We start from the raw sequence: 26,181 nt of genomic DNA, 5'->3' as shown, positions 1-26,181 counted from the left end.
CGGAATGTTATGTAGGCTTCCCTTTAGTCTCCATTTAGATTCACTGTTCTCACTGAACATTAACTACTCTCTTCTGCTATATAAATCCTATGATGCATTAGCAGAGCAACACAGAGCTAGCCATGTAAAACACCAATTCATCCTTCCACCACTAATTTTCACAAATTGATAGGTTAGTCTATAGGCAGACAGAACTAGCATTCTAGTTGAATTCATGCAATTTTAACATACAGGCAGTTCTGGTGACAGGGTTACTCATAGAGACCATAAATGTATATAGGGTCAACACACGATAACATTACCTAACTGAAGAGAAGTTAGAACTAAGAGATAGGTACCAAGGGACCACTGGATGTATACATACATTTTTATCCTCTAGACAACTATAATCAAACAACTGCTGTAAAGAAAACATTTCCAACACCTACCAATTTGTTCATCATCAGGAATTCCCATGATTCTCATTGCTTCTAAAGTTTCTTGAAACAAATCTTTGTCCTGCTGACCAGGAATGGTAACGTGTCCATTCGAAAGAAAACGGTACTTGTTGTAGGCCTCAAGCAGAAGATCAGCTGCAAGACATAAGGCAGATATACTTTACTTTATAAAGCCATCACTAAGCCACCCTCAAGCTGAACTTCTAGGGAACCTGTCATCAGAAATTTCGCAATAAAACTAAGATTCCCCTTCTGCAGCTCCTGGGCGCATTCTAGAAAGGTTCCTGTTGCTATTGTTGCTGTTATAAATTCTTACCTTTTTGTACGCAAATTTTTTATGGGCACGGGGGCGGGCTGCCTTGCGTCCGTTATTCGCCCTCCTGCCGCTGTACACCGTCTCCCATTGCTCATTTCCATACATGAGGATGCCGCCCAGTGCTCCCGAGATCTCACGCATGCCCAGTGTCACTATCGCGGGACTGAGCACTGTGCAAAGTGTGAACGCTGATTAGGTGATTGCGCAGGCGCGAGATTAGGGGTGGCGCTGTGATTTTCATCAGCAGCGTCATCCAAGTACCCGCCCATAATCTCGTGCCCGCGCTTTTCCCTCTGCCTCCACTGTTATGCGCAAGCGCTGGCCATATGAACCACGTTACCGATTACCGCAGGCACGAGATTATGGGCGGCGCTGTGATTGTCAGCAACGTCATCCAATCTCGTGCCCGCTGTAATAGGTAATGTAGTTCATATTGCCAGCGCTTGCGCATAACAGTGGAGGCAGAGGTAAAAGCACAAGCACGAGATTATGGGCGGGTACTTGGATGACGCTGGTGATGAAAATCACAGCGCCGCCCATAATCTCGCGCCTGCGCAATCACCTCATCAGCGTTCACACTTTGCACAGTGCTCAGTCCCACAAGAGCGCCACTGGGCATGCGCGAGACCTCAGGAGGACAGTTACATGAGGAGGGCGTCCTCGTGTATGTAAATGAGCAATGGGGGACGGCGTACAGCATCAGGAGGGCGAATAACGGATGCAAGACAGTCCGCCCCCGTGACAATAAAAAAAAAACATTTGCATACAAAAAAGGTAAGAATTTATAAATTAATTATTTAGGTCTCAAAGGGGGCACAGTAGCAACAGGAACCTTTCTAGAATGCAGCCCAGGAGCTGCAGAGGGGGAATCTTAGTTTTATTGCGAAATTTCTGCTGACAGGTTCCCTTTAACAGCTTCAATGTGCTGTATGAAGTGTTTAGAGGGAACCTGTCATCAGAAATTTAGCTTGAAACCTAAACGTTTCCCCCTCTGCAGCTCCTGGGCTGCATTGTAGCAATGTTCCTGTTTATGTGCCCCCTTTCTGACCAAAATAAAGACTTTATAAAGTGGTACCTTTTGTATTGAAATCTTGATAATGGTACACGGGGGCGGGCTCTCTGGTGGCAGTTAGTCTGCCTCCTGTCGCTTTAGGCCGTCCCATCGCTCCATTTCATCTCAGGACGCCGCCCACTGCACCCGAGGTGCTGCGCACGCGAGGACCGCTGGTCACGTGTGCGCAGGCACGAGGTTATGGGCGGCGTTGAGATTGCATCGCAAGTGCCCGCCCTCTCCCCTCTGCCACCAGCGTTCTGCGCAAGCGCTGGCCAGATGGCCCGACGTCACCTCTTTTCCCATCTTACCCTGCAGCAGGAAATAGATGGGAGGAGCGGAGCAGGACACCACCGCAGAACGCTGGAGGCAGAAGGGAAAGGGCGGGCACTTGCGATGCAATCACAGCGCCGGCCATAATCTCGTGCCTGCGACACACGTGACCAGCGGTCCTTGCGTGCGCGGCACCTCGGGCGCAGTGGGCGTCGTCCTGAAGTATGGAATGGAGCGATGGGGGACGCCCTAAAGCGACAGGAGGCAGACTAACGGCCACCAGAGAGCCCGCCACCGTGTACCATTATCAAGATTTCAATACAAAAAAAAGGTACCACTTTATAAAGTCTTTATTTTGGTAAGAAATGGGGCACATAAACAGGAACATTGCTAGAATGCAGCCCAGGAGCTGCAGAGGGGGAAACTTAGGTTTCAAGCTAAATTTCTGATAGGTTACCTTTAAGATGCTTTCAAATTCTGACTGACCTTACAGGCCAGAGGTACATTGTCACAAGACACTTTTGCATGGGAGCACTGAAGCTGGCTGGATCACTTTTGTGAAACTAAATACTACCATATTGAAAACTGGGAGAAAAAAAAAAAAAAAAAAAACAACACAAAACGCCTCAAATGAAAAACATAACATCTGAAAAGGTGATTGGGACGGGAGCATAAGAGTCCTGTGATAGGGGAGGATGGTGTTAGACTGTGGGCTCAATGACCTACTGGCCAATTACTGGACTGCATTTTTCATAAACTTCATTACAATAGCTGTGCTTGTAAGATGCCACAGCAAAACTGAAGTATAAGAATACTGCAGCGAGGTCACAAGACTGCGAGCGCTTTGGCTCTAGATTAGAGCAACAGCTAGTTTAAAAAGGGAACCAGATTTTTTTATGTATAACCCAAAACACCACCTTCAGCAGCACCATAAAAAGGTGCCAAGAACTCTTAGGGTATGTGCGCACTAGGCGTTTTTTCACGCTGCGTTTTTATGTGCGTTTTTGTCTCAAAACCGCACCTGCGGCTAAAAAACGCATGCGTTTTACCGCGATTTGGTGCGTTTTTTGCTGCGTTTTTGCTCACTGCTTTTTTGATCAGTGCACAATTCCATTAAAGATTGTTGATGGAAAAAAAAAAAAAAAGTCTGATGTCATTTCCTTCTTCAAAATGTTCATTGTATGCAGGAGAGCAGACAGCTGCAGAACTAGTGTATGCAGGAGAGCAGACAGCAGCTGCAGAACTACAAGGCTCAGCATCCTCCATCCAGGACTGAATGAAGGAGTTTTTTGCCCCCCAAAAAAATGACGTGGGCTTCGCCATATTTTTGCATGCTAGCCGGGTACAGCAGGCAGGTACAGACTGCCCCCAACCCCAGCTGCCTATTTGTACCCGGCTGGGAACCAAAAATATAGGGAAGCCCTTTTTTCTATATTTCATGAATTTCATGAATTTCATGAAATAATTAAAAAAAAAATGACGTGGGCTTCGCCCAATTTTTGAGTCCAGCCGGGTACAACTAGGCAGCTGGGGATTGGAATCCACAGTGCAGGGTGCCCATGCTTTCTGGGCACCCCCGTTGTGAATTGCAGTCCCGCAGCCACCCCAGAAAATGGCGCTTTCATAGAAGCGCCATCTTCTGGCGCTGTATCCAACTCTTCCAGCTGCCCTGATGTCAGGTGGCTCGCTGGGTAATAATGGAGTTAGGGCTAGCTGTATATTATCAGCTGGCCCTAAGCCCGAAATTCATGGTGACACGCCAATATTAGACATGGCCACCATGAATTTCTAGTAATGATAAAAAAAAAAACAGAAAAATATTTTTATTAGAAATAAAACACAATTAGTGACTCCATCTTTATTGAAATAAAGAACCCCCCTCCGCAGTAATCCTGGGTCAGGGTCCCGCGCCGTCAAATCCGGATCCAATATCATCTGATCGGTTTGCTGGAAGGCAAAGCGATCAGATGATGTGTCAGGTTCTAGGGGCTGAAGCACATCACATATCAGCTGATTGTATAATCGGCTTTTATACAATCAGCTGATGCATCATTGCAAAAAAAAAAAAAAATAAAAATACTCACGTCTGTGCTAATTATCGGCAGCTCCTGCAGCGATCGGATGAGAGTCTGATCCTGTCCCATCGCTGCAGCAGCTGCCGGTAATCAGTTGATGAAGTCTCCTGACGGCAGGATCAGCTGATAGCCGGCTGGGCGCGAAAAAGCCGGTGACACCGCGAGAATTACGATCAGCTGATGAGTCAGGTGACTGCATCAGGTGATCCACCGCCAGGTCCTGCAAGCTTCGTACGTGCCCCAGGGAGACTGCACACAGCCAGAGCGGCGGGACCGGGACAGGAGCGGGCATGGCACCGGGACCCTGCAGACAGGTGAGTATATATGACATTTTTTTTTCTACTGTTAACTTTTGTTTTCGCCGCTGCCTCCACCTCCCGCCCAGACATGGCGCCACACGGAGCAGACATGGCACCGGGTGGGTTGTGGAAGCAGCGGTGACGGTACCGGGAGGATTCATGCTTCTGTGTTTACCAACAGAAGGAATCCTCTTCCTGTACACGTCACTATACTGCCCACCCCTTGCGTTTATAGCTGCGTTTTTAGTCATAGAAACGCAGCTATATGCGTTTTTCATTGCGTTGTTGAACATCTCATTGAACTCAATGGGGGAAAAACGCAGAAATAATTGACATGCTGCATTTTTGTGGTCACCACAAACGCAGCTACAAAAAAACGCTGTGTGCGGACAGCACTTATGAAAACCCATAGACATTGCTGGGGAAGCAATGTCACTGCGTTTTCAGCACAAAAACGCGGTAAAAAACGCTGCTAAAAACGCAGCAAAAACGCCTAGTGCGCACAAGGCCTTCGAAAAAGTCCTGCGTGCTGTGTGGTAATGAGTATCCAGTTGGATGGATGTGCGTGCTGTGGAGTGTTTGTCCCTTTTCTCTACGATAATCACTGTCCTCTGATACAGTTGACACCTTCTGCATCATCCACAGCCTGGTAAAATCTCGAGCCTGAGCAGAGACATCACCGGCTTGTGCAGGTGCACTTTGCTGTGCCCTTTTCCGGGAGCCCAATACATAGGTGAGTCAGTGATGTGTCTGCTCAGGCACGAGACTTCACCAGGCTGTGTATGATGCAGGAGGCATTATCTATGTCAATCATAAGAGGATGGCGACCAGCGCAGGGGAGGGACAGGCTCCACAGCAAGCACTGGCATAGGACAGTCCAGATTAACATACAGAGCAGGAAATTTTCAAGATGTTTTGGGGAAGTGAGAATTAAGGGGGGGTGTTGGGAAATAAAAAAACAAAACCAGCAAAAACCACTGTAGTGGTGCTTTACAGCTAGGTTGCCACAATCCACGTTTGATGCTGAGGCATTTCTGCACGCTCGTTTACATGCTTTGGGTGCATTATAACATGCATTTTTGATGCTGCGTTTTGTCTGGTGTCATGCTGTAAATAAAGCAGCTTAGCTTTTGAAACCTCCTGATACGGACATTCCTTGGTGTGGATTACATACACGTTATGTATTTCCACAGCATGAATGCAATAAACACATGCTTGTTTTATTACCTACAGATTTTCCATATCTAATGCAAGTGTAACATGGAAATTCTGGACAGAAAACATGTACACGCAAGACAAATTGATATTGCGGATTGGAAGAACACTCAGCAGACAAGTCAACATTAAAAAATAAGCACGTTGACAAAATTACTATCAATGTCATACACTGCTGGAACTGTAAAATGCTATGTTCTTGACAGCGAAAATATGCAGAGTCAAAAATGAGAAACTCAGTGGGTACATAAGGGTACTTTCACACTTGCGTTCAGCGGAGTCCGTCACAATGGAGAATAGCGCAGTCAGTTAACGCACTGCGCTATTCTCCAAAGGCTTGTATGGACAACGCACTAACGCAAGTGTCAGCGTTACATCCGCTAGATGATGCAGCGTCGTTATTTTGACGCTGCATCGGGCGGAACGAACGCTGCATGTAACTTTTTTTTTTTTTAAAATCACAGAAACTTTATTTTGTTTCTCGGTCGCCTAACGCTCAGCTGAGCACCAGGCCGCCAGCATGTGAGCGCGCTCAGCTGAGCACCAGGCCGCCAGCATGTGAGCGCGCTCAGCTGATCGTTCACAATAGTCTGCTGCCGGTAAAACTGTAAAAAAGAAGAAAAAAAAAAGCTTTCCGTTTTGTACGATCCGTAGCATCCGTCACACAACGCAATGCTACGGAAGCCGTCCAACGCAATTGTGAAAGTAGCCTAACCCAAATACCTGTACGTTTTTAAAATCCTTTCCTACTGTGATACACTTTCACTGGAGTAAAACTTTGATTGTTCTCACATTATCAAGTGGCAAAATTTGCTCCAACTGACGTATTCTGCACACAAATTGTAAACTAAAACATGCAGCACTGGACGATTTTCATTGCAGATTTTTAGGCCAAATCATTTGGATACATTAATATCTATCTATATCACAACCTACAATTTTCTTCAATTGTTCAGATTCAGCCATAGGCTATGTGCGCACAGTGCGTTTTTCGCGGGGTTTTTGGGGTGCGTTTTTGGCCTCAAAACTGCAGGACTTTGCTTCCCCAGCAAAGTCTATGAGTTTTCATTTTTGCTGTCCGCACACATCTGTTTTTTTTACCTGCGTTGAGTTAAAAAAAAAAAAAAAAAAAAAAAAAATGGACATGTCAGTTCTTTCCTGCGTTTTCCGCCCATGCAATGCATTTGAAAAACGCAGCAAAACGCAGAGATCAAAAACGCAGCCAAAAACGCACCAAATCGCTGCAAAAACTCATGCGTTTGATGCGTTTTTTGACGTAGGTGTGTTTTTGTGCGTTTTTAGCAGCCAAAAACGCAGCGTCAAAAAGACGCAGTGTGCGAACCTAGCCTTAGGGTGTAGTCCCAATGTTGCCAGTTTATTTTTTGAACCACAGTGACTATAGCATTATGAAGACGTCCAAAGTGTAATTTCCCCCCACCCCCATCGATACAGAAGTGATTTAAAGTACTTACTTTTTAGGTGTTCTCCTGCTCCTGACAATAGATAGTAAAAAATATGAAACGTTCGTTCATCTTTAGCTTGTCGAATTGCACGAGATTTCTCCAATAAATCTGAGATGTGGTCAAGAAACACTAATCATCAACTAGGACAGAAAAATGAACTGTTCTTTGACTTTTCACTCTGTAGCGTAGCAATGATACTAGCCTCCTTTGAACAAATCGAATATAGCACCGCACAGCAAGGCAAATATAATCATTATAAATTTCCTAAGGGTTTTAAATTGGAAAAGCAATTTCAAGTGACTTAGCACGTTTTAGGGAACAAATAAAATAAAATATAATTTTAAAGCAATTACATGCGCCACAAAGCAAGTGTAACATTTTTATTTTTTCCCCCTGAAATAAAATGTCTGCACATGATATACAAATCAACGACCACAGAAAGTCGCCGTCTAGTTTGCCCCGTGGCGATACATCACTTCTCGGCACTTAATACTCCTAAGGCTGCTTTCCCATTACGTTTTTTTTAGCATGCGCCATGAACCTATTTTGCTGCAAAAGCGGATCCTGTTTTTTTTGCAAAGAAAAATGTATGTGTTATTTTGCAGGATCCTGTCACTAAGTTTATGGGCATTGGAGTCATGTGATCGGGAGTGAGGGGGACTGAATGTGAAGGACTGGGAGCCGACATCTGACAGCTGCGGAGGCTCGTAACCAAGGTAAACATCGGGTAACTTGCTTGGATACCCGATATTTACCTTGGTTACGAGTGTGGGGAGAGGTGTAGGGGTGGGGGGGGAGGGAGAGAGAGGGTAAGGGGGGGGTGGAGGGAGAGAGAGGTAAGGGGGGGGGGAGGGAGAGAGAGGTAAGGGGGGGGGGGAGGGAGAGAGAGGTAAGGGGGGGGAGGGAGAGAGAGGTAAGGGGGGGGAGGGGAGAGAGAGGTAAGGGGGGGGGAGGGGAGAGAGAGGTAAGGGGGGGGGAGGGAGAGAGAGGTAAGGGGGGGGGGAGGGAGAGAGAGGTAAGGGGGGGGGAGGGAGAGAGGTAAGGGGGGGGGGAGGGAGAGAGAGGTAAGGGGGGGGGAGGGAGAGAGAGGTAAGGGGGGGGAGGGAGAGAGAGGTAAGGGGGGGGGAGGGAGAGAGAGGTAAGGGGGGGGAGGGAGAGAGAGGTAAGGGGGGGAGGGAGGAGAGAGAGGTAAGGGGGGGGGGAGGGTGAGTGGTAAGGGGGGGGGGAGGGAGAGTGGTAAGGGGGGGGGGGAGGGAGAGAGTGGTAAGGGGGGGGGGAGGGAGAGAGAGGTAAGGGGGGGGGAGGGAGAGAGAGGTAAGCGGGGGGGGGGGGGGAGAGAGAGGTAAGGAGGGGGGGGGGGGGAGAGAGGTAAGGAGGGGGGGGGGGGGGGAGAGAGGTAAGGAGGGGGGGGGGGGGGGGAGAGAGGTAAGGAGGGGGGGGGGGGGAGAGAGGTAAGGAGGGGGGGGAGAGAGGTAAGGAGGGGGGGGAGAGAGGTAAGGAGGGGGGGGAGAGAGGTAAGGAGGGGGGGGGAGAGAGGTAAGGAGGGGGGGGGAGAGAGGTAAGGAGGGGGGGGGAGAGAGGTAAGGAGGGGGGGGGAGAGAGGTAAGGAGGGGGGGGGAGAGAGGTAAGGAGGGGGGGGAGAGAGGTAAGGAGGGGGGGGGGAGGAGAGGGAGAGAGAGGGGGGGGAGAGAGGTAAGGAGGGGGGGGAGAGAGGTAAGGAGGGGGGGGGAGAGAGGTAAGGAGGGGGGGGAGGAGAGGTAAGGAGGGGGGGGAGAGAGGTAAGGAGGGGGGGGAGAGAGGTAAGGAGGGGGGGGAGAGAGGTAAGGAGGGGGGGGGAGAGAGGTATGGAGGGGGGGGGGAGAGGTAAGGGTGAGGGGGGGGAGAGAGGTAAGGAGGGGGGGGGAGAGAGGTAAGGAGGGGGGGGAGAGAGGTAAGGAGGGGGGGGAGAGAGGTAGGAGGGGGGGGAGAGAGGTAAGGAGGGGGGGGAGAGAGGTTAGGAGGGGGGGGGGAGAGAGGTAAGGAGGGGGGGGGAGAGAGGTAAGGAGGGGGGGGTGAGAGAGGTAAGGAGGGGGGGGAGGGAAGGAGGGGGGAGAGGTAAGGAGGGGGGGAGTGAGGTAGGAGGGGGGGGTGAGAGGTAAGGAGGGGGGGGAGAGAGGTAGGTAGGAGGGGGGGTGAGAGGTAGGGGGGGGGGTGAGAGGTAAGGAGGGGGGGGAGAGAGGTAAGGAGGGGGGGTGTGAGGTAGGGGGGGGGGGAGAGTGGTAGGAGGGGGGGGAGAGAGGTAAGGAGGGGGGGGGAGAGGTAGGTGGGGGGGTGAGAGGTAGGAGGGGGGGGAGGAGGTAAGGAGGGGGGGGAGAGAGGTAAGGAGGGGGGGGGGAGTGGTAAGGAGGGGGGGTGAGAGGGTAAGGAGGGGGGGGGGAGAGAGGTAAGGAGGGGGGGGGGGTGGTGGGGGGAGGTAGGTGGGGGGGGGAGAGAGGTAAGGAGGGGGGGGGGTGAGAGGTTAGGAGGGGGGGGGGTGAGGTAGGTAAGGAGGGGGGGGGAGAGGTAAGGAGGGGGGGAGAGAGGTAAGGAGGGGGGGGGAGAGAGGTAAGGAGGGGGAGAGAGGTAAGGTGGGGGAGGGGGTGGTGAGGAGGGGGGAGAGAGGTAAGGAGGGGGGGGGAGAGAGGTAAGGAGGGGGGGAGAGAGGTAAGGAGGGGGGGAGAGAGGTAAGGAGGGGGGGAGAGAGGTAAGGAGGGGGGGGAGAGAGGTAAGGAGGGGGGGAGAGAGGTAGGAGGGGGGGAGAGAGGTAAGGAGGGGGGGGAGAGAGGTTAGGAGGGGGGGAGAGAGGTAAGGAGGGGGGGGGGAGAGAGGTATGGAGGGGGGGAGAGAGGTAAGGAGGGGGGGAGAGAGGGTAAGGGGGGGGGAGAGAGGTAAGGGGGGGGAGAGAGGTAAGGGGGGTGGGGAGAGGTAGGAGAGAGAGAGAGGTAGGGGGGGGAGAGGTACTGATCACGCGAGGCTGGTTTCTGGGCATGCTCAGTAGAGCAAGCAGGATCCTGTCTATCAGCATGCCAGCGTTCACATGAGTTTGCATGCAGTATAGTCAGGATCCAGCAATTTGCAGTATTTGCAAACAGCTCAAAAACGCTACAAGTAGAGTTTTTGTAAAAAGTTAAAAAACTGCAAGTCGCTGGATCCTATAACGCACGCAAACGCAGGTGAACACATGTTGATGCGAGTCCTTTGCAAATGCATTGAAATGAAAACGCATTTGCACTGGATCAGTTTTTGCCTTAAAAAAAACGCTCATGACGCATGTTAAAAAAAAAAAAAAACACGTAGTGTGAAAGCAGCCTAATCTGTCCAATTCCACAAGATCTTGCTGCTTGAGGTGGAGAGTTCAGTGTAAGGCTATGTTCGCACGTTGCGTTTTTTAACGCGTTTCTGCAGCGTTTTTAGCAGCAGCGTTTTTGCGCTAAAACGCATGCGTTTGATTGCCAGCAAAGTCTATGGGAAAAGCAGAAATCCTGTCTGCACTTTGCTTTTTTTTTCTGCAGCGTCTAATTTGCATATCTGTGGTCAAATACCATGCTGAAAAAGAAGCAGCATGTCAGTTGTTTTTGCCATTTCTGCAGCGTTTCCTTAACATTGGAGTCAATGAGAAATGGCAAAATGCAACCCAAAGCACAATTCATGCGTTTTTCATGCTTTTTACCTGCTTTTCAACTGCGTTTTTGGCTTCAAAAACGCATGCTTTTCTGGGCAAAAATTAATGGGTTCTAATGTTCCTACACACACACACACACACACACACACACACACACACACACACACACACACACACACACACACACACACACACACACACACACACACACACACACACACACACACACACACACACACACACACACACACACACACACACACACACACACACACTAACCGAAAATTTAAATGTTAAAAAATAATAAAATTCACCAATTTTCCTGTTAAAATGTGCATAACCACTATTTGATCATTAAAATTGATAATGTTCCATATATTTTTATTAAAAGTTAATTTTATCCTTTTTTTCTCTTTCATTCTTTTTGACTAATCCAACTTTATTTCTCAGTGTCTTGATCTCAAAAACGCATCTGCAGAAACGCAGGTGAAAACGCATGTAAAAAGCGCTAAAAACGCATGCGTTTTTAGCGCTAAAAAATTGTCAAAAGCCATTTGGTCAAAAACCAAGGGAAGGAAAACGTGCAGAATAAACTGCAGGTACTCCGACGCAACGTGCGGACATAGGCTAAGAATGAAGCACATCTAGTATAGTGCCCCACACTATCACAGCAGCCATCAATGGTCTTCCACTCAGAGGAAGGTCTTTTGAAGATTAACAGGATACAAAGTGTACAACAGTTATAGCTGCTGTAATAAAGTGACCACAGTCTGCCAGCCTCTGAAACATTAGGCTATGAGCACGTTGCGGTTTTTTTTATTGACCACAAAGCTACAGCTTTTTGGCCCCAAGAAAAAAAGAAAAAAAAAAAAAAAAAAATACACCCTCACAAAAATGCACCCATAGGAAAAACACATCAAAAACGCATGCGTTTGAAGTCTGACTTTGCTTGGGAAGGAAATTCATGCAGTTTTGGGACCAAAACTGCACCCAAAAAATGCGCAAAAACAGCAAAAAAAATGCAGCGTGCACACAAGGCCTTAGGGTCTGTGAGGGTGTAAGTTCAGCGTGGAGGGGTCATACCACTAGGTATGACAGGAACTGAATGAACAATCAGCTGCTAAGAGGCAATAATTCTGCTTAAGGAGAAACAGTCACCAGATTTGTCCTTGAAAAGCTGAGGCTACCACCAGTAAGCTCTTATATACCACACTCTAGAATGCTGTATATAAGACCCCAGGCCACTCTGTATAACCAAGAACAAAAAACAAAAAACCCACGTGCAGGGCGGTCTGGTCTAATGTCCTCCGTCCAGCTTCGTGTGGCTGAGGCATCCTATATCCACACAGAGGCCTCCATTGAGTTCCTGTGCATGTGCACTTTTAGGCTATGTGCGCACGTTGCGTACTAGCCCTGCAGAAATTTCTGCAGCGATCTGAAGAGCACACGTGCGCTTCAAATCTCTGCAGAAAATGTCCGTAGAAAAAAAAAAAAGCCGATTCCATGCGCTCTGCCTGCAGTTCCTACCATAGACAGAGCAGGAGCTGCCGGCAAAGCGCACGAAAGAAGTGACATGTCACTTCTTGAACGCAGCTCTTCGGGCAGCAGCCGAAGCGCTGCACTCTAAGACGCCACGTGCGCACGGCCCCTGCACAATCTGCATAGACTGTGCAGGGGACGCAGGACGCATGCAGTTACGCTGCGCTACAAAGCGCAGCGTAACTGCATGAATTACGCACACGTGCGCACATAGCCTTATCTGTCCTCCAGAGCAGAGCAAATTCTGTAATGTGCAGGCACAGGAAAAGGTCAAAGACCGCTCGCACATGCACACTACAATATTATCTGCCCTCAGCCGGGCAGAGGAAAAAGAAAAAAAAAAAAGTGCACCTGTGCAATGGAGGACTCTGTATAAATGACATAGGACATCTCATCCACACGGAGCTGGGAAGGAGGATAGTGATTGCAAGAAAATAGGAGGCGCCAGACCGAGACCAGAGATGCCCATCAGACCATACTGCCCTGCAGGAGAGTAGAATAAGACATTTTTCACTTTACAGAGCAGCCTGGGCACTTCCATACAGTATTCCAGGATGCTGTATACAAGGGCTCACTGGTGGTGGCTGTAGCTTATAGTGGACAAATCTGGTGACAGATTCCCTTTAAGTACAGGATTTTTATTGTAACATATTGCCGCTTGTGAGCCTGTCTAATACAGCATATTACATGCCCGCTAATCAGCTTCTATGTAGCCAAATCAGCGGTAGTTTCTGGTAACAGGCCGGCTAGTGTAAAGGAGTGCAGGTGTAAGGGCTTGGTCGCCCATCATGGACTCCATAGACCGCTAAGGTGGATGACAAGTTTTACAGTAAACTTTAGCTTTTAGTGATTCCTGTGGGAATACAAAAATATGTTATGTTACCAACCCTCCTAACACTGAGATACATGCTCAATGGAAGGGGGGGGGTAATTTTTCTTCTATGGGTTTTGGTAACTTGTAAATACACATGCATGAGAAAGAAATGAGAATAGAAGTGCCATGTATGAACTCCATGACTGTACATGGAGGGGTTAGGGGCTGCTGTGGGGAGAATAAAAAGGATACAGGTTTCTATATTTGCTCCAACAATGTAGCCGTTCACGTCAAAGTTAATCCGAATAAACTTGCCCTTGAGTAAAATAAGAGTTAATTGTGCAGAAGTGTTTATTTCTTTTTAAATTAATGCTCTCTTGCTAAAAATAAATGGTAAAGAAGACTGGAAGAAAATGCAAAAAAAAAAAAAAGCCTAACTAAAAGAAAGGGACGTTCCAAGTGACATTCATAGACATCCCAAATATATCTGGGACTGTAGAAATTGCTCAGCACTGCCACCTGCTCGACTGAACTCCTCTGCACGAGCACACAACATAAAGGATGTCAGTCACGCAGGAGGAGAGAGTGAGTTGTGTTTGAGATATACAAAAGCACAAAAGTAGCAAGTATTTGTGAGATGCAAAAGAAATTACACATTTAAAATATTTAAAAAGAAATATAAATCTAAAAATTGTGACCTTTACTGTATTCAGCCCATCTATAATCCCATCACGTCCCAAGACTGAAAGACTCAAAGGTGGAAGCTAAGGGGACAAAAAGGGGGCTCAACCAGAATTTCCATTTGCCCAGTCACTTGTGCTCCTTCTGCCAAAGGAGGAAAATCACATGAACTGGACATTTCTGCTGGACGAAGCCCACAGCATGGAGAATACCTCCTCATTTTCCCAGTTGTATTGGAACAGACGTTTCCATTGCATTGAACATTGTCATTTCATTGTTGGCATATTCAAACAAATTTTCAGCCAAGTGAGAAATTATACCACCACCCATTATTCACAATATGGGTATACAGATTCAAACACACACACACACACACTAAAGTAAGTAATCTTTATTATGGAAAAATGTTAAACAAGATTAGGTGTAGTAACAAGGAAGGTGCACAAGATGGCTTACCAGGAACAGAGGAGAGAGGAAAAAAGAAAAAAAAAAAAAAAAAAAAAAAAAGGGTCTGGTTGGGGTGTAAAGGCACGTGATACATGCCAAACCGTACAGAATAACACCCAGTCACAGTTTAAATTAACATGTAAGTCAAAGAATAGAAAGACCCTGTGACAGGTGAAGAATCAGATGGCGCAAATGAAGTAAATAAACCAAGGATCACTTACCCCTGGAATGGCGCCAGATCCCACCTACGCATGTTTCGGTACAAGCCTTCGTCAGGGAGGCGTTCTGTAGTGTTTGGCATGTATCACGTTCCTTTAAAAACGGACACTTTCTATCCTCTGTTCTGGTACGCCATCTTGTGCACCTTCCTTGTTACTACACCTCATCTTGTTTAACATTTTTTCATAATAAAGATTACTTATTTTACATTTGGTTTCTGATTCTTTTTTGTGTGAATTGGTGTACATTGTTGGCATATTGCGGCTTCCCAATCCTAATTCTAAGACCCGGATTCATTCTTCCGCTGTGACCTACCGGGCCACCTACCACAAATTGGACTTTAGAACTGGTTCCAGGTTTATTATTGCATTTTTTTTCTTGTCTTTAGGTTCCAAGGACTTCGTGTTATGACTGGACATCGTAAAATCCAAGGATTGAGAGTGTCACATCCCACAACTTGGGAATTATTCAATGTTTTCATTGCTGTATATTGCCTTTGTATTGCTAGGCAGAAACGTTGACTTTCCTTGTATTTTGTTCCTTCCTCCTCCTTGTAGCTCTGATGTCAGCATTTCCCTGCCCTTCTCCATATAGTGTTTTGTACCAGCCATCTTTCTTGTAATATGCTGTCTGCTCTGAGAAAATCACTTTACCAGCTGCATCTATCAATGCAAGATTTTCAGTTAAAGCATTCCTCTTTTCCTTGAGTCTTGCAGTGAGATTGAACCAATATGAATGAGAGTACACTAATATGAATACCTGAGAAAACCCTGTTCAGGCATTATCAAGTCCTACGTATCAGTGAGTCAGCACAAGTCAGATATCCCTTGATAGAATCCTGAGTGACCAATTGCTTCCAGCTAAGCAGTAAACTGGGTTAACCTATGTAATATATTCTCTGTATGACTACAGCTGTCCTGTGAAGGCCTCAAAGGTTTGTTTGAGACTATTAGGCTATGTGCCAACGGGAGCTTGGTCCTGCGGATTTTGCTGAGGAAAATTTGTGAATTTATCTGGATTTTCTAGATAAATCCGCAGGTTTCAGCAAGTAGAGACACTCCCAATGTTACCCTATGGGACATGGGGAGTGTGTGTCCATGCTGCGGAATGTGCGGCTGCGGAACATGATGTGGATGTCCCGCAGCCGCACATAACTGCGTGTCAGTTATTCCTGCGGATTTACCTGCAGAAATCCTGGCCTTCCACTATGGAGATAGAGGCCGGGAGTTCCGCAGGTAAATTGCATGACTATCTGCAGGTTTACCGCAACAATTCCGCAGCTATATAAAGCTGCGGATTCCGGGGGGGTGCTGCGGGAAACCTGCGGCCGTACCAGCGGATATATCCGCAGGTACGAGCTCCCGTGGGCACACAGCCTTAGGGATCAAACAGCATCATGAGAACCAATACACCAGACAGGGCAGGGATAAAGTTGGAGCGTAAAGCAGCCCGTACATAACATACAAAAATATGGTGAAGCCCATGTCGTTTTTTTTTTTGGCAAAAAACTAAAAAAAAAAAGCTTCCCTGGATTTTCCATTGCCAGTAAAGTAAACACCAAGCAGTGGGGGTTAGCAGCCAGTAGCTGCTTTGATTACCCTTAGCTAGCAATACAAAAAATGCAGCGGGAGCTCACGCATTTTTTTTATTTAAATAAAAAAAATGGACTTCCTGTATTTTGATTGCCTGAAATCCCAGTACTGTACAAATAAAAAAAAAATAACGTAGCGCTGCTCGGCATTTTTGATTCTCAGCACAGATAAAGCAGACTGCTACGGGCTGCCATCTCCATCTGTCTGGTGTTACCTTGGTTGGCAATCAAAATACAGGGAAGCCCATTATTTCTAAAATGCGTGGGCTGCCGCCGTATTTTGATGGCCAGTCAGGAAAAGCCAGGCAGCCGGGGGCTGGAATTCTCCGAAACCGCCCCTGGAAATGACGCATTGTTTCTTAGCGCCATTTCCAGGTGCTTTATCCGGCTCGTTCAGCTGCAGTGATGGTGGTGGCTCGCTGGGTAATATAGGGGTTAATACCAGCTTTGTATTCTCAGATGGTACTAAACCCGAAATTCATGATGTCACGCCAAATTAGACATGGCCACCATGAATTTCTAGGAAACCGTGAAAACAAAAACAAAACATTTTTTTCATTAGAAATAAAACAAGCATTTAAAGACTCCACCTATATTCTAAAAAAAAATCCTTAGTCCGACGTAATCCACAGGGACAGCCATGTCAGCTTCATCACTGTGCACAGAGACAGTCTATGCACAGTGAGAAGCACAGAGCCATGTCAGGTCTGCTACATCCCTCTGGACAGAGCGATGCAGCAGAGGCTGACCGTGACGGGATGATCGCACTTGCGTCTCGCAGTGCATCACCCCACTCTCCCGACAGCAGTGCCTCAGCTGTGGACATACATGCAGCTGACCCGCTGCAGTCGGGAGATTGTGAACCCTGATGCGATGACTCGCATCCCTGCGCGCCACGACCCATGATGACGTCATACTCACGTGACCGGTCTGTAGCCAATGAGGTAATACAACATTCACATGTGACTGGTCACATGAGTATGACGTCACGGTCAGGGCAGGTCTGTTTAGCCAGAGGTGCTTACCGAGGGGAACAGCAATGATCGGACGGACGCGTTAGCAGAAGCGCTGGGCGGCAGAGTCTGGAGGACGTCGCGGAGCCTGTATGATCAGAATGTTTTTTTGTTTTTTTTTTTTTAAATGTGCTTTTTTTTGGACAGCTTTTGGACCCGAACTGTGAACGACCCAGAAAGCTCGTGTTCGGGCTCATGTGCATGAACATGTTTTCAGCATGGACCCCGAGCTTTACAGTTCGGGTTTGCCCATCCCTAGTTATTAAGCGAAAAAAGGCTGGTCACCTAACCCGACATCTCAAGCAAGGACAGCAATAATTAATTAGAGATGCAGCCGAAGGCCCATGGTCCTTCTTGAGAAGCTGCAGAGATCCACAGCTCAGGTGGGAGAATAGGTCTACAAGATCATTCACACATCAGTATTTCTGCCAAAACTAGGAGGCTCCAAGTCACAATAAAACTATAATTTGAAAGATTGACTGTTTTTAGTTACACTGGTGACTTTTGCATACAATCAAAACTGCTAACGTGTGAATGTGGCCTTTTGTCGTATACTCTACAAATCAAGCCTTTAAAGAAAGAAAAAAGTTTCAAGAAAGCCATTATTTTAAAGCAAGATACAAGTGCCATTTGAAAAAAAACACGTAGGGGACATCTTGCATATGGAAAATTTTCTGGTCAGATGAGACCAAAGCATAAACTTTTTAGGCTAAATGTAAAACGCTATGTGCATTGAAAAACACTGTATTACGCTGTGGGGAGGCTTTTCTTCCACTCTGACCAGCTTCCCTATCCTTGTTGATGTGAAGAAAGATTGCGCTAAATACAAGGCAATCCTGGAAGAAAACTTGTTAGAAGCTGCAAAAATTAAAAAAAAGACTTTAGATTGGGGTGTAGGTTCATCTTACAGCAGGACAAAACTAAACATACTGCAAGAGCTATAATGCAATAGTTTAGATAAAAGCACAGTGTGTGACAGTCACAGGTCACACCTAAACCCCAATGAGAATCTGTGCAGACTTTGTAACTGCTAATCAGTCGCTCTCCAGCCAATCTCCCTTAGGCTAGGTTCACATTTCCGTTGTTTTGCATCAGTCACATGCCTTACTTGACGCATGTGACTGATGCGTTGTAGAACGGATGACAAAGAACAGAATTGGCGCAAGGGGGGGCGGGGCGCTGAGGACGTCAGTGCCGCGGGGACTGCAGGGCTGGGGACAGGTGAGTGTGTACACATTGAGTGCGGGAGGGGGCGGAGCCGAGCGGGGAAGTGTCGGCCTCCCTGCACACGTATCCAGTGTAAATATCGGGTAACTAACCAAAGCGCATTGCTTAGTAACCCGATGTGTATCCTGGTTACGTTTGCAGGAAGCCAGAGCATGCGCAGCAAAATCCTACGGATTGCGCTGCTCAAAAAAAAACGTTACCGGCTGCGTTCCTTCCGCCCCGCGGTCAGTTCCACGACTGATCAGTCGGGTGGAGGGTGCAACGCAGCACCATCAGTCACAATCCACCGCTCATACAAGTCTATGGGAACAACGGAATCTGCCAAACGGATTCCGTTTACCAGAGCAGCGGATTGTGACTGATACAATTTAACGGAGGTGTGAACCTAGCCTTAGCAGATTGGGCTAAAATTTCAGCTTCTAGATATGCAAAGCTGGTAGAGACAAACCCCAAAAGACTTGCAGCAAAAGGTGGTCCTACAAAGTATTCACTCGGGGGGGGGATTTGGGGAGAGACTATGAATGCATATCAAGTCAGATTTATTTTAACTAAATATTTAGAAAACCAAGCATTTTTTCCTTTACACTTCACACAAATACCTGCTACTTAGTGTGGATACCGCTATAAGATACCGTAGATAGGATATTATTTCAAATCACCTAAAAGAAAAATTATTCCAAGATCTATTTATGAAAATTAACTTTGAAACCGACACTGAAAGAGGGCAGACTGGTCTGGGGAAACAACGCCCTTCCCACTAGGGATGGCCTTCAATAGTAAAGGAACAGCAAGGTTCATAAGTTTGTCTTATAACAATCATATTCATGAATTGTATTATACTGGGAATTTGGGCATAAGGTAGGAATGCTGCTGGGATGGAGGGCTTAGGAGACCTGACAGGTTCCCTTTAGCCCTGTAATGGGGTTTTCCTACAAAAAAAATAAAAATGGTGCAAAGTGGTGCAAAGATTTTGACTATTACTTACAAATCTTGATGAATTGTCATTTTTTACAGTTTTGGCATTTCCAAAGGCTTCAAGAATGGGATTAGCTTGCAACAATTGTCTTTCCAGTTCACCCTTAAAAAAACAAAAAAAAAAAAAAAAAAAAAAAAAAAAAACATACAAATTAGACTGAGATTGTTACAATTGCAAAAATCACATTTTTCCTTAAAATAAACCCAGCTGCTCCCTGCTGCTTGAACCGTGGATAGTATTAGTTGGTGCATCTTAAGACTATGTGCAAACGCTGCATTTTTTTTTACCACAACGATACAGCATTTCTATCTTTGTGGTGACTACTAAGAGCAGCAAATAAAAAAAAAAAAAAAAAAAAAAAAAACAAAACAAAAACACAAACCTAAAAAAACGCACGAGTCCTCCACCTGTCAGACCTCTACTGATGTGAGCCGCAGGATTAGCGCTGACACTCAGGTGATGTGCTGCGACACTGCAGATCACATGACTCCCGTCACCACTGATCTTACGGCTCACTTCAGCCATGGCCTGATATGCAGTAACAGATGGAGGACTATAGTCAGGTGATGTGATGATAGCTGGAGTCCTCCACCTGTTACCGCAAATCTGGCCGCGACTAAAGTGAGCGAGATCAGAGGTGAGTTCAGTCAAGTAATGTGCGGTGACCGCTGACATCCCCGCTGATCCCACGCGGCTCACTTCACTTGCAGCCTGACCCTCAAAGCAAGCAGTCATGTTCTATGGCCACTAGTTGTGAGTGTCAGATGTAGCAGAGCTGGATGAGTCGTGGGACCTTGTGTGGATTACGTCGGACCTGGAGGGGTGTTAAGGGTTAATAAAGTGGTGAAAGGGGGCTTTGTATTTTATTTTTTCAAATAAAGGATTTTTCAGTGTTTGTGTTTATTTACTTTCACTACAGTTTAGTAATGGAGGGGGGGGGGTCTCAGATGCCTGCCATCACTAAGCGAGGACTTAGTGGCAGCTATGGGCTGCCATTAACTCCTTATTACCCCGAGTGTCACTGCACCAGGGTAATCGGGATGAGACCGGTAGAGTTCTGGGACTGTCGCATTTAATGAATGCAGCATTTCTGGGCAGCTGCTGGCTGATATTTTAAGGCTGGAGGGCTCCCCATCCTGAGAATACCAGCCCACAGCAGTGTGGCTTTACCTTGGCTGGTATCAAAATTGGGGGAACCGCACACTTTTTTACTGCATGATAAAGACCTGCCCACCAGTGGCTGTGATTGGTTGCAGTGAGACAGCTGTCACTCAGCGTGGGGGCTCGTCTGCCTTCAACCAATCACAGCCACCGGTAAGCAGGGAAGGAGTCAATATGTTATGAGCCTAATGAGCAGCCGGCTTTGGAAGATTAAAGAGCTGCCGCGACAGCATTGTGACAGCCGCCCGGTGATCGGTAAGTATGACGCGCTTGCTCCTACCCCTTTGCGCCAGATTATGGTCCCCATAGACTTTATATGGGGAGCAGTATCTAGCCAAATACCAGCAATCAATCCCCGCCAACCTGGAGTCTAGTCCAAAAAAACGCACCAAAACGCATGTAAAACAACTTGCGTTTTTCATTGCAGTTTTCCACACCTCATTGAATTCAATGGGTGAAAAATTTAGTGAAAAAAATGGCAAAAGGAATTTACATGCTGCATATTTGTTGTCACCACAAAGATGGCGAAAGAAACTGCAAGGTGCGGACAGCAAAAATGAAATCTCAGACTTTGCTGGGGGAAGGAAATTCATGCAGTTTTGGAGACCAAAACTGCACCAAAAACACGCAAAAAATGCAGCGTGCGCACACTTGCCTTACAGATGTGCCTGAAGGAATGCAGAAATCTTAACGTACTTAGAAAGGGAATCAGTCAGTACGTTTTTGCCATGTAATAGCACACCAATGGGCCTCAGGATCTCATCAAAGCAGTTCTGTGCATTCAAAATGGCATCACTAAAATGTACCAGTGTGTCTTCTCCATAACATATGCTTTCCCATACCATAACCCCAACACCATGAGCCATTATTCACATAGTTGACAGCAAACCCTTCACCTACACAATGCCCTAGACCCGGTCTGCCATCTGTCCTATACAGTGAAAACGGGATTTATCCATGAAGAGAACACCTCTCCAACGTGTCAGACGTCACTGAAGGAGCAGTCTCCCACCCAGTCAGGTGGAGACGCTGCTGAGGACTACAAGCATGCAGAGGAGCTTCCTTGAGGCAGTTTAGTCAGAAATGCTTTGGTTTTGCAAACCAAGTGCAGCAGTTGTGCAGATGGCTGGTCTCAGACTGTCTGAGATTAAGATGCCGGCTGTTGAGGTCTTCGGTTGGTGCAATTACACGCGGTGTGTTATATGGCTGGTTCGACGTACTGACAATTTCTCAGAAACACCTTTAGAGACAGCTTATGTAGAGAAATTAATGTGCAACTCATGGGCAGCAGCTCTGGTGGACATTCCTGCAGTCAGCATGACAACTGCACACTGCTTCAAAACTTCCTGCATTTGCAGCATCGCGCTGTGTGATAAAACTGCACACTTTAGAGGGTCTTTTGTGGCCAGCCTAAGGCACACCTGTGTAATGATCAGGCTGTATAATTAGCATTCTGTGAGATGGATGGATCATCTCTGCATAAGAAAGGCTCACTAAGAAAAAAGAATCTAGAAATCAAGATACACGTGAGCAGGCACAGTCCACATTTACTGCAGTGGTAATGCAGGCTAGTGGTACACTAGGCTTTCATGCTGAATTTCAGCAGCTGCACCCCTTAGTAATTAAACGTGGAAAATATTAAACTAAATTATCTTTCATATTTCACTTCACTAAAATTAGAAAAAAAAATGTGATATTTTTTATTTAATGTTGGAAAAAAAATATTTATTGATGACACCTTACCTTTAATAAAGACCCACAGGAAGGGGGTGGAGTGTGGAAGGGGTGGAGTAATCATTTTGCCAATTTTAGGTAAAGGGCTTCATTCATCAGCTACTATGCCAGAAAAATCACTGTAAAACGTATCGAAGAATCAAAACTTTTGCGGCTAGAGTGTTGTTCATGTTTGTTTGAAAACGGCTCTAGAAAAACCAGAGCAGTGAAAGAGTTGGGACCGGAAGTGGCTATGCCCACCTGTCAGGTTCAGAAATGATCCTATAATCCAGGAATGGAAAAGCATGTGTATTAAGGTGCGTACTCCAGGAAGCCCTTCATTAAAGGGAATCCAAACAAGCTGCCTGATCCACGGCTAGTAACTGTTTTTCTTGCAGTTAAACTTTACTAGCTGAAATAAAAGCCAGTCTGATCCATGCTATGTGGATCAAGCCGTAGGTATCCACTGTCAGGTGCTCTTCAAGACTGCAAGTCTTAATGAGTCGGCCCCTAAATCTTAAGCCACATCCATCCATGAAGGTTTTTGATGGAATTCCATGTAAAACACCTGCAATTTTTTTTCTCTTATTTTTAGTGGAACAAAGCTGCACAGAAACTTTGGGCCTTCTGGCATTTGTATGTCTGTTTTGGTCAGCTTGGTCAAAATGGCAAAGGCTGCCTCACATCCATCAAAAGTTGGTGTAACTTAGGCCAACATTACTCCACTGGCACAGTGTTATAAGATGGCTTTAAGCATGAACAGCATGTTGCACCCCCTCAGATAAGACTTTGGTGAACTATCCTTAGGCCCCTTTCACAGTTTTTTGCCAACAGTCACAATCCGTTTTCTCGATTGATTGATGGATCAGTCGCAGATTGTGGATAAACTAATGTGACGGATCAGTTTTGCGAAAGATCCGACTAGCTGGGGGCTAAATAATAAGTTGGAGCATGCTTAGTTACAACAAAAAAAAAAAAAAAAACCCAGAATCAGTCGCCGGATTCTGTCATTTGACGGATCCTGCACCCATAGACTTACATTCTACCAAGCGATGGATCCGTTACTGTCCGATTTTTTGACGTGGACAAAAAAACCCCAAAAAACCCAAAACGTTACTTTGTTGTCTCCATCCGATGGATACGAGAGGCCATTCCGTTGCTAATACAAGTCGATGGAAAAAAAAAAACAAAACAAAAAAAAAACAAAAAAAAAAAAACACACCACACAGATCCAGCGGTCGGCATCAGTCACCAGATCAGAAAAACATGTGTGGAAGGGGCCTAATGATAGATTAATGCTGAAGTGCTCAGCAACACCTTCAAGTGCTCTTTAGAGAAAGCTCACACTTAGGGGACGGTCTTCACAACAGACATTGGAGGTGTTTGATCAAGAAGTTACTGTTAACACAAATACAGCCATTAGCCATAAAGGCTTAAAAAAAAAAAAAAAGTGTTAATGTGCAGTAATAGAAAGGTAGTTTTATACAGATGTAGAATTTTACCCCTTTAAGTAATTACCCTCACAAACCTGGTCTTTCTTTGATTTATGAGAAGATGCAACATAAGCCAAGTATTGGATAACCTTCTTTGTATTTTCTGTTTTACCAGCACCAGACTCTCCTCTTAAATAGGAAGGGTGGGGAGAAAAAACAAAAAACATTTAAGTGTTAAACAATTGTAATTACAGTAAAACAGACCCTGTACCCATCTGCATCAGACGCTCCATTAGAAGCCTAGGTTCAGATTTTACCATGCTTGATGCGTAGAACGCTAATGATATTGTCGAACTGTCACAACAGACCACTCAGGTACCATCATAACACATATGATGCACAACAATGGAAATGCAGAAGACGGCTATTAGGCGATCAGATTATACAGAGATAAAGTTAATTTAAAAAAAGGGAAAAAGGAAAGTCGTTCCACAATTAAAAAGTAAATAAACTAAGTATTTTGCACTTTATAAGATGGAAAATTGGGGGGGTTGGGGGTGGGGGTGGGGATTTGAAGCAAAAAATGTGGTGCAATATTTATATAAGTGGTTGGCCACTAACCTTTTCCCTTTGAGTAAACTTATCACAAAGCATGTCCGACAGCTCCTATGGCATGCTGGGCGGAGTTATATAGTTCACCACAAAAGTGGTACAGACCGCAACCACAACTAAAATATATTCTAATATGTAAATACATATACACACACAGGGTGGTCCAAAAGTAGGTGGACAGTATGTGTAATAGGATTATGGAGAGAAAGATTTATCAAACATGGTGTAAAGTGAAACTGACTCAGTTGCCCTTAGCAACCAATCAGATACCACCTTTCCTTTTCCAGAGAGTGAAGAATGAAAAGGGGAATCTGATTGGTAAGGGCAACGGAGTCCGTTTCACTTTACACCACGTTTGATAAATCTTACCCTTCATAACCCTATTACACATACTGTCCACCTGCTTTTGGACCACTGCTATGTATATGTATACACACACACACACACACACACACACACACACACACACACTATACATATACAAAATATATTTACTATATACACTGTATAACACACACACACACACACACACACACACACGTAGGTGGACAGTAATAGGGTTATGAAGGGTTAAAAATGGGCTGAAAAACTGCGCATACAAGAGTATAGGCCGAGTTTTTCAGCCCATTTTTTAAGCTGAAAATGCCCCCCTCTGCTTATACTCTGGTCAGTGTCTCACCAAAAAAAAGAAAAATCAGTCACTCACATCTCATCCGTTCCAGCGGTGCCTCAGATGCTCCTTGTAGACCCCTCAGTGATAGCATCCGATGCACGGGACTGCTGTCTGCAGTCATGTCTTTACTGCAGTTGAATGCTTTACAACGGCGGCAGTGCCGCAAAGCATTGATCTGCTGTAAAACGCTGACAATCGGCGGTGGCCCCATGTACAGGACGCGATCATGGAAGGGGTGTATGTACCTGCGGTCTGCAAGAGGCACCCCTTGATGATCCCGTCCTGTGCATGGAGCAGCCGCTGCAAGCTGCCATCGAGGCTTTATAGCAGTTGAATGCTTTACGCACCACTGCCGCCATAAAGCATTCCACTGCTGTAAAGCCTCGATGGCAGCCTGCAGCGGCGGCTCCATGCACAGGACGGGATCATCAAGGTGTGCCTCTTGCAGACCGCAGGTACATACACCCCTCCATGATTGCGTCCTGTACATGGGACCACTGCAGATTCTGTCAGCGTTTTACAGCAGATTAATGCTTTGCGGCACTGCCGCAGTTTTAAAGCATTCAACTGCAGTAAAGACATGACGGCAGACAGCAGTCCCATGCATCGGATGCTATCACTGAGGGGTCTACAAGGAGCAGCTGAGGAACCACGTATAACGGAGGAGATTAACCCCTTCAGCCCCCGGGCACTTTCCGTTTTTGCATTTTTGTTTTTTGCTCCCCTTCTTCCGAGAGGCGTAACTTTTTTATTTTTCCATGAATCTTGCCATATGAGGGCTTGTTTTTTGCGGGATGAGTTGTACTTTTAAATAAAACCATAAGTTTTACCATATAGTGTACTGGAAAATGGCAAAAAAATTCCAAGTGCGGAAAAATTGCAAAAAAAGTGGGATTGTACAATAGTTTTTGGGATATTTTATTCACAGTGTTCACTATATGGTAAAACTGATGTGTGGGTATGATGCCTCAGGTCGGTGCGAGTTTATAGACACCAAACATGTATAGGTTTACTTGTATCTAAGGGGTTAAAAAAATTCACAAGCTTGTCCGAAAAACGTGGCGCACGTTTTGCGCCATTTTCCAAAACCCGTAGCGTTCTCATTTTTCAGGATCTGAGGCTCATTGATGGCTTATTTTTTGCGTCTTGACCTGACGTTAACGGTACCATTTTTGCACAGATGCTACGTTTTGATCGCCTGTTATTGCATTTTGCGCAAAATTTGCGGCGACCAAAAAACGTAATTTTGGCGTTTGGAATTTTTTTGCCGCTACGCCGTTTACTGATCAGATTCATTGATTTTATATTTTGAT

At 46.1% G+C, this 26,181-nt stretch overlaps 1 protein-coding gene across 1 annotated transcript in view; it reads right to left on the bottom strand.

The window, feature by feature from the left end:
* Window positions 1-26,181, bottom strand: part of MYH9 (myosin heavy chain 9) — a 329,257-nt gene that overhangs the window by 221,967 nt on the left and 81,109 nt on the right. Inside the window, exons 5-9 of the mRNA XM_075321969.1 lie at window positions 23,679-23,772; window positions 19,286-19,378; window positions 13,375-13,438; window positions 7,139-7,237; window positions 429-572 (exon numbers count right to left, since the gene is read on the bottom strand). Of these exons, the coding sequence (XP_075178084.1) occupies window positions 429-572; window positions 7,139-7,237; window positions 13,375-13,438; window positions 19,286-19,378; window positions 23,679-23,772 (494 nt within the window). The remainder of the gene's footprint in view (window positions 1-428; window positions 573-7,138; window positions 7,238-13,374; window positions 13,439-19,285; window positions 19,379-23,678; window positions 23,773-26,181) is intronic.

This window comes from Anomaloglossus baeobatrachus, chromosome 8 (assembly GCF_048569485.1).
Source record: "Anomaloglossus baeobatrachus isolate aAnoBae1 chromosome 8, aAnoBae1.hap1, whole genome shotgun sequence".
Classification (NCBI taxonomy): domain Eukaryota; kingdom Metazoa; phylum Chordata; class Amphibia; order Anura; family Aromobatidae; genus Anomaloglossus; species Anomaloglossus baeobatrachus.
The sequence above is the reverse complement of the archived record's forward strand: the minus strand, read 5'-3'. Positions and strand labels throughout refer to the sequence as shown.